The sequence below is a fragment of the Pristis pectinata genome, chromosome 3 (genome assembly GCF_009764475.1).
Source record: "Pristis pectinata isolate sPriPec2 chromosome 3, sPriPec2.1.pri, whole genome shotgun sequence".
In the NCBI taxonomy this organism is placed as follows: Eukaryota; Metazoa; Chordata; class Chondrichthyes; order Rhinopristiformes; family Pristidae; genus Pristis; species Pristis pectinata.
Window position 1 is genome coordinate 66,358,090 of NC_067407.1, and position 14,047 is coordinate 66,372,136.

Consider the following 14,047-nt stretch of genomic DNA (forward strand, 5'->3'; position numbering starts at 1 on the left):
GCATGTTCACCGTATACCTTCCTGTGCACCATTTGCTTCTTTCAAAGCACTTGTATAAAGCCCACTCACCTACAAAAGGATGACTGCTACCTGAAAATGTTGACAATATCAAACTCAACTGAAGATGTCTCACAGTTGAGTCATTTATATCCTTTTAATTTTCACTCTGAGCAGTAATCCTTTTACCTCCTACTCTTTAGGTTGCTGAGGAATATTACAAAACTAACTTGGGGGAATCATGGGCAATTCTCTTCATCGAGGGCTGAAGAATCATAATGCCTATGTTTCATATGCAGTTGAAGCTGAATAAGTTGATAACTGGATATATTCTTGCTGTAATCCAAGAAGCTGAATGCTTTGGGAGGTTGCACAAAGGATGCTATTGAGATGAAGGTTGTTCTTTAAGCTTGCGTTATTCATTAACATTTTCATTTGGTTTCTTTGCCTCAATCTGAATATTGCCCATCTGGTCTTGCACAGATGCCATCTCTTTCCACCAGGCATGTAGAACATTTTGTAGTCATTTTCCTTTAAGAACCAAAAAAAACAATATGAAAAAGTTCTTCAGACTAAATATTCCCATCAAGGAACCTATTTTTGATGAGTGAAAAGAATTTGGTGCTGTACTTCCACTGATTCAAGACTACAGTAGGGAAGAGCTGTAAGGATCCTCAAATCAATTCTGAAGAAAGAAACTTTGATGGAAATATTGCTGTTGTTAACATTTGCTATGATTAGTGGCCATGACTTCAAAGCTGCAACTTTCTGCATTGGTAAGATGGATACAACATCTCCTTTTCAAAAAAAAATCTCTGAATGATGCCAATACCATTCAAAGTTAGACAGATAACCATGGCTTAAACTGCATTAATAATGAAATGAGTCAAAATAGTCCAAGCGCTCTAGGATGGGATGGATAGAACTGGGACTTTGGTAGTCCAGTATTGACTAAAAATAGGTTATGATGAAATAGTAATATAAAGGGCACAGTTTGAAGAATCTAATATAGACACTTTCAGAAGAAGCATTGGTTTCATAATACATGCTGGAAAATCAAATGGAGTTGCTATTACTGTAAATGGCAAAAATGCTTTTCTAAAACCTAGAAAGTTGGTTTAAGTTTTGTTCACTTTATGTTTTGTGAGTGAAAGAATTTAAATGAGCTATCAATTTAATAATTTGATTAAGTAAATAGTCCTAATGTAGATATAATCAATGAATTAATTGGATTGCTCTGAAGCATTGTTATCATAAAGCTACACTTACTACCGTAAAAGACACCATACCAGTTCACACTGTTCTGAAATAATTCAAGGCAGTACACTTGCTCTATAAATTAGTCACAGCTATTACAGCCTTGTGTCCTTGCCTCAAATTTCCTTATCACATCTGAGCTACTCCATCTACCCAACTATTCTCAGATCATGGAAATGCATCCCACAACCCCCTTCTCTTTCAGTTGTATCCACATCATCTGCAAAGTCTACGATCGTGGTGTACATTGTAAATGTTTATTCTCTTGTTCTTCCAACCAGTCAGATTGTGATTTGAATAATAGCACAGAATTTAAATTCTGAAATTGTTTGAAGTAAGCCCTTTGTGGATGTAAATGAAAAATGCGGCATTCGCCTACAGTGGCTTTACATATTGGACTTAAATGAGCTTTTAGCAAATCTTGAAGTTCCATCTTCATGTAAGGTCAGGGGTTTCCAGCTTTTAAATACGCACTTTATAGGCATTGGAATAATTGTAGGCACAATTAGTGATCAAAGCTGGTAATGCAAAAGGCCAAGATTTGCATTGAAGTCTAGTTCTGGGTGAGAGACTTCTATTTCACAAGTATATGGGTTGGCTTTGGGATGAAATTCTGCTTAGTGAAAAATAGCCTTTTTAAGTATAGTGTCCTTGAGTAACCAAGGTGGAGAAATTCTGCTCAAGCCCAAAATATATCTTTCATTTTCCAAGTATTGATATTTTTCTAGTCTATTTTCAATGCTCAACAGAAGTCATTGTCATTTGGCTTCGTGGTGGTGGCAGGGGGGAGGGGTGAAACTGCAGTTGTGACAAAATAGATTAATAACTGTGCATAATTTTATCTACTATTTGATCAATTATTCTAGTAATGAGAAATGAAATCTAAATGATAAGAAAGCACTGATGTCTGTCTGACTCGAGTATGGCATTGATGCCTTTGGTGGGTTCTTCAACGTTCCAATTACAACCACGAGATTACATCTGAGGCTAGGTTAAGGAATGTGATTCAGCCTGGAGAAGTTTTCCTAAAAACGGTGCCATGCAATGGTAGTTTTCAATAGCATCAGCAAGTCTTTAAACTCATGTTAAAGTCATTGTGCTGAATGTCTTATATGCAGCACTGAGAGCACTGCTGTCGTATCATAGAATATCGGAATTGTACCCTGAAATTTATGGATAGTTAAACTATGATTCAAACACAGTGTCAAGTTGAAAATGTAAGAATTAAAACTTTGAGCTCTGGATTAAGACAATAGTACAAATAAATCCTGGTAATTACTGACTTTCTCCTGTGCTTGCTTTCTCCCTTTCTTTTGCTTGTATCACTGATGTTTCCATCAGGTTCCTCACCAAGCGAGAGCAAAAATTGATGCATCGGCGACGGCATGCAGAAGAGCTGCTTGAGTGGAAAAGACGGCTTGATGCTGAGGAAGCTGAGATTAGGCGGATGGAAAAATTGGCCTTGGCTGCATGGAACAAGGAGCTTAAACAAAAGGTGGCAAAGAGAGAAACAAATGAAAGAAGTCCAGGGTCTAAAGGTCAGTGTAGGACTCATTATTTGTTTTCCCTTGGATGGAATTACCAAATTGAAAACTGATTGGCAGTATTTTTGTGCAGCTCATACCATTGGAATTGGTTTATTTTTGTCACATACCAAGGTACAGTGAAAAACTTGTCTTGCATACTGTTCATACAGATCAATTCATTACACAGTGCATTGAGGTAGTACAAGGTAAAAACAATACAGAATGCAGAATAAGGTGTCACAGCTACAGAGAAAGTGCAGTGCAGGTCGACAATAAGGTGCAAGCTCATAAGGTAAATTGTGAGGTCAAGAGTCCATCTTATCGTACTAAGGAACCATTCTTATAACAGCGGGATAGAAGCTGCCCTTGAGCCTGGTGGTACGTGCTTTCAGGCTTTTGTATCTTTTGCCTGATGGGAGAGCGGAGAAGAGAGAATGTCCAGGATGGGTGGGGTCTTTGATTATGCTGGCTGCTTTACTGAGGCAGCGAAAGGTATAGACAGAGTCCATGGAGGGGAGGCTGGTTTCTGTGATGTGCTGAGCTGTGTGCACAGTTCTATGCAGTTTCTAAGAACTCTCTGCAGTTTCAGTGCAGGAAACATTGTACTTGAACCACTATGCTCTTCTGTGGAATTGTTACTTCATCTCATTACCCAAAACATAAGTCGCAACCAAGAGTTGTAATACAGGTACACAGACCACTTTATCTGCATACTTTTACAAGACCAGCCTGGTCCCATTTCATTTTTTTCCAGAGGCTTTAAGCTGCACCAAAAAGATCTGAAATGCCCACAAATGAGCAGAAGTGTGTCTGGGTGTACAACTTTTTTTTTATGCTTACCAATAAACAGCCAAATAAGCTTGATGTCTTCCTTGTGATCAATTTCCAAACTGCATGTGTTGTGGGACACCTTAGCTGTAATTCTCATAGAGGAACGTCTTTACACACCTGCACCTTTAATTTTAAACGAATCACTGCTTGTAGGTATCGATACATTCAATATATTAATGGTTATTTGGGGCACATGTTGGGCACTGTGTTACCTTCAGGAAGTCTGTGTTCCTATGCCTTGCAAATAACAAGGAATGAATATGATTTGTGGACAAATGGACTGTTTTGTGTTGGAGTTGTTACTTGATAGAAGTGAACTAACATGGAGGTTAATCTAGATTCTTTGGATGAGCATTTATATATGCCAATATATATGCAACTCTCGCTGATAGTACCCAATCAATTCCCTTTGCACCACACAACTAAAAGGCGGTTCTACTACATTGCCCTTCTAACTTGGGGGGGGGGGGGGGGGGGGTGAGAAAAAACAACAGTCACCACTACTAACAGTAGTTTGGCATTATCATGAGTGTTTATCTTCTCTCTAGATACAGCCAGTGAGGAAGAATGCTCAGCACCTCCTCAATCTCGCCTCCACAGTGACAGCTCCATTCCATATGAAATTGGAAGCCCACTTGCACAGACTGTAGAATCAGCATCAGCTGTCCTCCGGACATCCACCAGCCCTGAGCACAGTGTTTTCACAGATGATAGTTATTCCCAGGACTTTGAATATGTTGCAACACCTAGCAAACAGGTAATCTAAATGCTTCTGTTTTTTACTTAAAAACTCTTTAAAAATAATGGTTTCCTAGATATCTTGTGATAAAGAACATTTGCTGAGTTTAGTACAAAAGCCAGACAGAGGAGAAGGTCACTCTTCAATCTAAGTCTGGCCTAATTTGGTTGATTACAGAGCAGAATAGTTAGCTTCTGTACCTCTGGGTTAGAGAGGAGGTGGGTGTGGGAGGTTAGAGGACTGATTTGGGCTGGTGTCTGATCCTGATAACAAACCTCGTGCTGGTGTGTGTATGTTTTTGTTATTGATCCAAGAGTTTCATGATCAAAAAGCCTGCTGAAAAACTCTGTCGCCATTCCTGCTATATGATTATCCTGTGGGTATTAGAATTCTAGGCTTAAGGTGCATGGAAACATGAGAAACCGTTCAGCCTCTTCACTTTGTCTGAAAACCAATAAAAATAAAAAATACAGGAAATGCACAGCAGGTCAGACAGCATCTGTGGAAAGAAATAAACTTACTTTTTTAGGCCGGAGACCCTTTGGTTCTGATGAAGAGTCTCTAACGTGAAATGTGAACTTTGTGTTTTTTGTTGTCCCATTGATGATGCCTGACCTGCTGAGTATTTACTGTATTTTCTGTGCTTTGTTTTTCCTTCACTTTGTTCCATAATTTAATTGACTCCATCTTACTTGCCTTTTGGTCTTACCTCTCCTGATATCCTTGCCTATCAAAAATCTATCAACTTCAGTCCTGTATTTTTCATGATTTCTTTCCTGAAAACTATAACTCTAACTTTGAGATGGTGTTCTCCTTGCTCCGGATTGCATTGCCAGAGGAAATGTATTCTCTGCATCTTATTGAATTCCCTTATTAGAGTTATAGAGCCACAGCCCTTCTGCCCTCCACGTCTATATTGACCACCAAGTACCTATCTATCCTAACCCCATTTACCAGCACTTGTCCATGGATGCCTTGGAGATTCAAGTGCTCATCCAGATGCTGCTTAAATGTTGAGTATACCTGCCTCCACCTCCATCACCCTAGGCAGAGCGCTCCAGATTCCAACTACCCTCTGGTGAAAACATTTTTCGTCAGATCTTCTCTTCTCACCTTAAATCTACGTACCTCGGCTATGGGCAAAAGCTTCTTACTATCTACTCTATCTTTCCCCCCCTACTTTAGTATACTTCTACAGGTCCTCCTCCTCCTCCAAGGAGAATATACCCAGCATATCCACTTTCTCCTCATAACTGAAACACTCCATCCCAGGCAACATCCTGGTAAATCTCCTCTGCACCTTCTCCAGTACACTCGCATACTTCCGATAATGTGGCGACCAGAACTGCACATGATATTCCAGCTGTGGCCTGACCAATGTTTATAAAGTTGTACAACAGTCCCCTTGTTCTTATATTCAATGCCCCACAAATGAAAGTCAGCATCTCAAATACCTTCTTCACTATCTTATCTAACTGTGCTGCCAACTTCAAGGATCTTTGGACTTGTACAGCAAGTTCCCTTTGTTCCTCATGTCTTACTATTCATTGAGTATCATAATGACACATTAATAATGCCTCTTGTGTTCATATCCAAATTATTAATGTATGTGACAAATGGCAAGGGTCCTACACCATCCCAGTGGTACACCACTGGCCACAGATTTCCAATCACAAAAGCAACTCTTCACCATTATTCCATCTCTTATTACAAAGCCACCTTTTGGATCCAATTTGTCAACTTGCCTTAGGTCCCATGTACCTTGTAGGACCTTGTCAAAGGCCTTACTGATATCTAGGTAGATAAAATCAATTGCATTGCCCTCAACAATATGTTTTGTTCCTTCAAAAATAACTCAAGTAAGTCGGGCAGGATCTCCCATGAACAAAGCCATGATGGCTATCCTTGATCAATCCTTGCCATTCCAATTGTAGATACTGTAAATCCCATGCTGAGAATATTTCCAATTATTTCCAATAATTTCCCAACCACTGACATTAGACTCACTTGTCTGTAATTACCTGGCTTATCCCTGCTACCCTTTTTTAGTAAAGGTACCACATTTGCTGCCTCCATCTGACACCTCACTTACGTCCAGTGAAGATTTAAAAATCTCTGTCAGGGTGCCACAATCTCCCCCCTTGCCTCCCATGGCAGCCTGGGATACATCTCATCAGGTTCTGGACATTGATTCACATGTATGTCTGTTAACACCGCTAATTCATCCTCCTTCTTAACTTGCTCTCATTGACCCCTTTCCTGAAACACACAACTACCATGTTTTTCTCCTTGGTGAATACAGATGAGAAGTATTCATTTAAGATCTTGCTTGAATCCTCCGGCTCATGCACAAATTGCCCCTTTGGTCTCTGGGCCCCACTCTTTCCAAGTTTGCTGTCTTTCAATATACTTATAAAATGCCTTCAGATTCTTCCAATTTAATTGTGTTAAGCATCCAAACCCCATATTTCCTCCATTATCAATATAGTGTACTTTTGTAACTTATTTCCATCTCTTAGTTCATCAGCTACTGAAATTGTGGACCAGACTGTTCAATAGCATTCCTGATTGGCCTTGCATCCTCCACCTTTGATTAATGAACTTAATCAAAGTTTTGCCACATATCCTAACTTGCACCAAGTTTTGTTCACCTATTATCCCTGTACTCACTGACTACTCATTTTTAGTCCTGATCTAGAACCCCTTGGTTTTTAAATTTTTTTTCCAGGTCACACCATGCTCCTTGCCTTGCTATCTCTATAATGAAGGCCTCCAGGCCTCAACCTCAGACACTTGTACATCAGATTTGATGACTATCATCCATACCTTCAGCTGTCTAGACCCTGTCCTTTAAGACCACATTCCTTTAAAAAAAATCTGTTCTTTAAGACAGTCAGTAGAGCTACCTCTTCAATCAAGCTTTTGGTTGCCCAAAATACCTAATGTAGCTGGTGACAACTTTGATAATTGTTCCTGTGAAATGACCTGGGACATTTAATTTTATTAAAACATTTCGTCTTTGTTAAATTCACAGACAGCAGTGAGATAAGTATCCAGTTGATCTGTTTTTGATGATGTTGGCATTGGAATACGAAGAGCTCCCTTCCATTTAAGTACTACTGTGGGATTGTTAACATCCACCTGACCAGACTGAAGGAATTCTAGAAAATGGGGTCTGCCAGGGTTTTGTTTTAGTATTTCATCCAAAAGACTGGGCATGTGAAGAGGCTTAAAATGCCTTTCCTGCCCATCTGATCTTCCTTTAATCAAATCAAAAATACTAACAGCTAGGGAACTAATCTGTTGCCATCCCCTTCCCCTTCTGCAGTCTGCTTCCTCGAAAGTGAGCGTCAGTACATCAAAGCAAGATGGTAAGAAAAGTAACTCCGGCCTCAGTTTACAGATCAGGCCTGAAGTAAAGTCACGCCAAGCATCCTGCAGCTGGTCTGATGAATCTGTTTCTGTGACGCAGTCAGGTAAGAAGTTTCTAACAGCCATGTGAGACTTTCGGTAATTTATTGTAAATATTTGGGAGGAATTCACAGAATTCCATTTAACCACAACTAAAATTACAGTATATTGGGACAGTCTCAAAATAGATCTGGTAGCTCAGCCAGGCATTCACAAAGGGTTGCACCATCAGCATCAGCAGAACTGCAATCTGTAACCTCAAGGCCTGGTATATCACTCCTTTCGAACAGTACTATCAAGCTGGGGACTATTGAAGCCAATGCTGGTTCAGTGGCGAATATAGAAAAGTGGTGGGTGTTGTAATGGGTGTATCCGAGGACAAGATCTCAACCTAATGAAGGTGCAACACAGGATCATCAGCTTGTTAAATGGCAAAAATAGCATGAGCTAAATGATCCCCCCAACCAATGGATCAGATCAAAGCTCTGCCACCCTGGTGCACAGAGTCATGAATGGTGATAGATAATTAGCCAGCTAACATGAGGACAATATGCTCTAAAAATCCCCACCTTCAATTAAACCAGAACCTAGCACGAACTTTGTGAAACTATATTCAGCCAGAAGCACTGAGGGGATGATGCATCTGTGCTTCCTCCCAAAGTCCCCAGTGTTGTGATGGTAGTCTTCAGTCATATCAAGGAATGAGTGGGTACCAAGCAAAGCAATAATAATGAAAATGGGCACCATCCCATCGGTTGTGCTCAAGAGTGGTGCTCTAGAACTAACAAGGCTGGGGCTCTGGCCATGGAGCCTGTAGCAGAGCTGGGGCTCTGGCCAGTTGGTGTACCATGAGATTGGGCTCTGGCCAGTTGGTGTACCACGAGGCTGGGGCTCTAGGTGCTTAATTGATTTTTTGGGGGATCTTGGCAATTCAAGCTGTCAACATTTCTTTCCCATCTCTACTTGCCCTTGATCTATTGGTTTACTAGGCCAATTCAGCACTCCTGCTGAATTGGCCGAGTAAGCCAATAGATCAAAAGCCATCCACTTGGAGTGTTTAGGCCAGATAAGAAGACAGAGTTCTTCTCTTGAAGCACATGATGAACCACATAGGTGCTTATGACAATCTGGTTGTTTTTGTGGTTGTCGTTACTGAAGCGTTGTTTTCCAAGATATTCCACAGCTCTGTGGTAGCTTTGAATTTTGCTCACTGGATCATTAGTCTAGTAATTTAACCACTATGCCACCACCAAATAGAAGGGGCTGGGATCTGACTAGCCTGTGTGTGCACGAAATGTGGCTTTGATCAGCATGTGTATTAGCCGAATTGTGGGCCTTAACAGTGCATTTAGTGAGTTTGTGGGTCTGATTGCTCTGTGTGTACAGTAGGCAGCCTTGGACGATGTTTACAGGAGGATTATGGGCTTGAGCGGCCTGTGTGTACCAGGAAGACAATGGGTCTGATCGGAATATGTGCACAAGACTCGCCTTGATCAACCTGTGCATATTGGGGGACTGTAGGGCTGAAAGGACAGTGCATGCAGCAGGATTGTCTGATTAGCCAGTGCATTGACGCCTGTGGCTGTGATTATTCTGTGTGTAGAGCAGGATTGTGGATCAATTGGTGCACACACCAGGGCTACGTGGTTAGTCGTGTACAGGGTAGTGAAGACTTGGATCTTGGTACATGCGTGATGACAAAAAATTATGCAAGTGAAAAGCCCAAACATTGCTGTCCCGAATGAGAAGCACTTGTTTCATTTTCGAGGTGCTGAGAGGCAGGAGGCAGAGCAGTAGCGGGAAGTTTATAAAAAAGAAAGCCCTTCTTGATTGGCTTATAGAGCTCTTCGGGAAAAGCACTTCTTATTGGCTAATTGTGAGACACATCTGCCAATAAAAGGAAAGCAGGCTGCAGCAAAGTGGGCATTGTGAGAGTGGGCCAGTGTTTGAGTGGTAAATTAAGAGACTTTGGTGAGCAGAGGTGCAGATTAAGGTTCCTTGGATTTCCTTTTTAATCTTAGAGCATTCAGATGGCCGTTAGTGCAGTGGCATGCTCCTCCTGCAGGATGTGGGAGATCAGGGAGACTTCCACTGTCCCTGAGGACTACGCCTATGGGAAGTGTGCCCAGCTGCAGCTCCTGACTGACCACGTCAGCTGGATGTACTCAGGATTATCCAAGATGCTGAGAGTTTCATAGATATGAGTTTTAGCGAGGTGGTCACACTGAAAGTACAGGCAGAAAGTAGTTGAGTGACCACCAGGAAAGGAAAAGCGAGTAGGCAGAGAATGCAGAATTTCCCTGTGGCCATTCCCCTCAAACAAGTATACCATTTTGGATACTGTAGGTTGGGAGGGGGGGGTGGTGCGTGGGGGTGAATGACTCTTCAGGAGAAGGCAGCAGTAGCCAGATCTGTGGCACCAGGACTGGCTCTGAGGCTCAACGGGGAAGGTTGAAGGCAAAAAGGACTATAGTGATAGGGGACTCGATAGTTAGGGAGGCAGACAGGAGATTCTGTGGCTGCAAAAAGGACTCCGGAATGGTGTGTTGCCTCCTGGTGCCACGGTGCAGGCTGTCACAGAGCAGCTGCAGAACATACTCAAGGGAGAGGGGGAGCAGCCAGAAGTCATCGTGCACATTGGAACAAATGACATATGTAGAGAAAGGGGTGAGGGCCTGCAGAGTAAATATAGGGAGCTAGGGATGAAGTTAAAAAGCAGGACCTCGAGAGCATTAATCTCTGAATTAGTTCCAGTGCAACATGCTAGTGAGGGTAAGAATAGGAGGATATGGCAAATGAATGAATGGCTGAAAAATTGGTGAGGGGGCAGGGATTCTGATTTTTTTTTGGATCACTTCTGGGACAGAGGTGACCCGTACAAGAGGGACAGGTTACAACTGAACTGGAGGGGGGCCAATATCCTCGTAGGCAGATTTGCCAGAGCTGTGAGGGAGGTTTAAACTAGATTGGCAGAGGAAGTGGGATCCCAAGCATCAGGGATGTAAATGAGAGGCTGGGAACTGATGCAGAAGTCAGTGACAGCAAGTTGAATAGGCATGACAGACAGGAGAATGGCCAGGAGCAAGGAAAGCTGGTCAGATTAAATTGCATTTATTTCAATGCAAGAGGTCTGACAGGTAAGGGGGGTGATTTTGGGGCTTGGATAGCGACATGGGACTGGGATATCATAGCCATTACAGAAACATGGCTAAGGGAGGGACAGGACTGGCAGCTTAAACCTGTGTGGAAGCAACAACTTACCTCACAAGACAGCAAAATCCACTCCAGGTCTTCCAAGCTTACCTCCCAGTCCATATGGATCCATTCCAGGTCTTCCAAGTCTGTTCACTGGCAGTCACTTACCTTCCAGTCCAGGTGAATCCACTCCAGGTCTTCAAGGTCTAGCAAGGAGTTACTTACCATCCAGTCCAGGGGAATCTACTCCAGGTCTTACAGGTCGGACCCTAAACAATAACTTAACTGGTGGCTCCACTTCAGGACCGAAGAGTCGCTGCCACCTATCTTGGAAATGTGGCAAGAGGGCTGGGCTGCAGGTGAGGCTGAAACAACGTGGATACAAGACCCCCCTTCCCAGCTAACGTCCATTCCATTGAGAACAAAGTTGATGAACTAAGGGCAAGACTGACCTACCAAAGAGAACTGAAGGACTGCTGTGTACTTTGTCTCACTGAAACATGGCTTACACCTGTCTCACCTGACTGCTATTCAACCTGAGGGCTTCTCAATTCATCGAATGGACCATACGGCGTCCTCAGGCAAAGTTAAAGGCAGAAGGGTCTGCTGCTTATTCAATAACTTGAGGTGCTCGGACATGATGGTCCTGGTGAGCTTCAGTTCACCCAGCCTGGAATATCTAATGGTGAAGTGTTGACCATTCTATCTGCCAAGGGAATTCACTTCAGCTATCCTGATGGCAGTCTACGTCCCACCACAGACGGACATGTAGCCTGCACTCAATGAGTGCAATGACTCCGTGGTCAACAACCTTGAGACAGGATACCCTGAGGCCCTTTTCATTATCTCAGGTGACTTCAATCAGGCCAACCTTGAGTGTGTTACCAAAATACTACCAGCACATCTCCTGCTCCACCAGAGGCACTAACACCCTTGACCACTGCTATACAACCATCAAAGATGCCTTCCGAACCACCCCTCGTCACTTTGGGAAATCAGACCACCAGGCTGTGCTCCTTCTCCCTGCATACAAACAGAAACTGAAACGGGAGGATCCGGTACAGGGAGTCGTGCAGTGCTGGTTTGAGGAAGCAGATGACCTCCTACGTGACTGCTTTAAGACAGTGGACTGGTCCATGTTCAAAGACTCGGCTGCCAGCCTTGATGATAATGCCACCACCATCACAGACACTATCAGCAAGTGTTAAGGGCTGTGTACCAAAGAGGACAATACGGGTGTTCCCAAACAGGAAACTGGGAGATCCACTCCCTACTGAAGTTGAGGACTGTTGCACGCAAATCTGGTGATCCTGATCTGTACAAGAAATCGAGATATGACCTTCGGAAAGCTATCAGAGATGCCAAGAGGCAATACCGACTCAAAGTAGAGTCCCAGCTCAGCCGTCAGTTATGGCAGGGCTTACATGCCATAACAAGCTACAAGACGAAGTCGGGCTGCATAGTTAACAACGGCGAATCCCTTCCTGATGAAAACGCATTCTATGCATGTTTTGAACAGAGGGGAAGTGGATTGTCACCACCCACCCTGACAGCCTCCAATGCAACTGAACCTGAGGTCACCATTGAGGACGTAAGATCAGTCTTCCGGAGAGTGAACACGAGGAAAGCATCTGGCCCAGATGGTGTCCTGGGCTGTGTGCTCGGATCTTGTGTTGATCAGCTGGCAGTAGTATTTGCGGACATATTTAACCTCTCCCTGCTTCAATCTCAGGTTCCCACCTGTTTTAAGAAGACCACTATTGGTACCGAAGAAAAACAAGGTAACATGCCTCAATGGCTACCGATGGTGCTCTGACATCCACCATCATGAAGTGCTTTGAGAGGCTGGTCATGGCACGCACCAACTCCAGACTCCCAGACAATCTTGACCCACTGCAATTCGCCTATCGCTGAAACAGGTCTACAGCGGATGCCATCCCCCTGGCCCTACACTCAGCTCTGGAGCATCTGGACAGTAAAGACACCTACGTTAGACTATTGTTTATTAACTACAGCTCTGCCTTCAATACAATAATCCCAAGCAAACTTGTCACCAAACTCCAGATCTAGGACTCAACCCCTCTCTCTGTAACTGGATCCTTGACTTTCTAGCCAACAGACTGCAATCAGTGAGGATAGGCAGCAATACCTCCAGCATGATTATTCTCAGCACTGGTGCCCCACAAGGCTGCATCCTCAGCCCTCTACACTACTCCCTATATACTCATGAGTGAGTGGCCAGATTCTGCTTTGACTCCATCTATAAGTTTGCAGATGATACCACCGTTGTAGGCCGTATCTCAAACAGCGATGAGTCAGAGTACAGGAAGGAGATAGAGAGCTTAGTGGAATGGTGTCATGACAACAACCTTTCCCTCAGTCTCAACAAAACAAAAGAGCTGGTCATTGACTTCAGGAAAGGGGGTGGTGTATATGCATCTGTCTACATCAACGGTGCTGAGGTTGAGAGCTTCAAGTTCCTGGGAGTGAACATCACCAACAGCCTGTCCTGGTCAAATCACGTAGATGCCACGGCCAAGAAAGCTCACCAGCACCTGTACTTCCTCAGGAGGCTAAAGAAATTCAGTTTATCCCCTTTGACTCTCACCAACTTTTATCAATGTACCATTAGAAAGCATCCTATCTGAATGCATCACGGCTTGGTACGACAACTGCTCTGCCCAGGACCACAAGAAACTGCAGAGGGTTGTGGACACAGCCCAGCGCATCACAGACACCAGCCTCTCTTCCTTGGACTCTGTCTTTACCTCTCGCTGTCTTGGCGAAGCAGCCAGCATAATCAAAGACCCCACCCACCCAGGTCATTCTCTCTTCTCTCCTCTTCCATCGGGTAGAAGACACAGGAGCCTGAGGGCACGTACCACCAGACTTAAGGACTGCCTCTACCCCACTGTGATAAAACTATTGAATGGTTCCCTTTTATGATGAGATGGACTATGACCTCATGATCTACCTTGTTGTGACCTTGCACCTTATTGCACTGCACTTCCTCTGTAGCTGTGACAATTTACTCTGTACTGTGATTGTTTTTACCTGTACTACATCAATGCACTCTGTACTAACCCAATGC

At 43.4% G+C, this 14,047-nt stretch overlaps 1 protein-coding gene across 4 annotated transcripts in view; it reads left to right on the top strand.

The window, feature by feature from the left end:
• Window positions 1-14,047, top strand: part of cep350 (centrosomal protein 350) — a 173,482-nt gene that overhangs the window by 137,735 nt on the left and 21,700 nt on the right. For all 4 annotated transcript variants that reach the window (XM_052011681.1, XM_052011680.1, XM_052011682.1 and 1 more), the window contains 3 exons: window positions 2,596-2,792; window positions 4,160-4,368; window positions 7,679-7,826. In XM_052011681.1, the coding sequence (XP_051867641.1) occupies window positions 2,596-2,792; window positions 4,160-4,368; window positions 7,679-7,826 (554 nt within the window). The remainder of the gene's footprint in view (window positions 1-2,595; window positions 2,793-4,159; window positions 4,369-7,678; window positions 7,827-14,047) is intronic.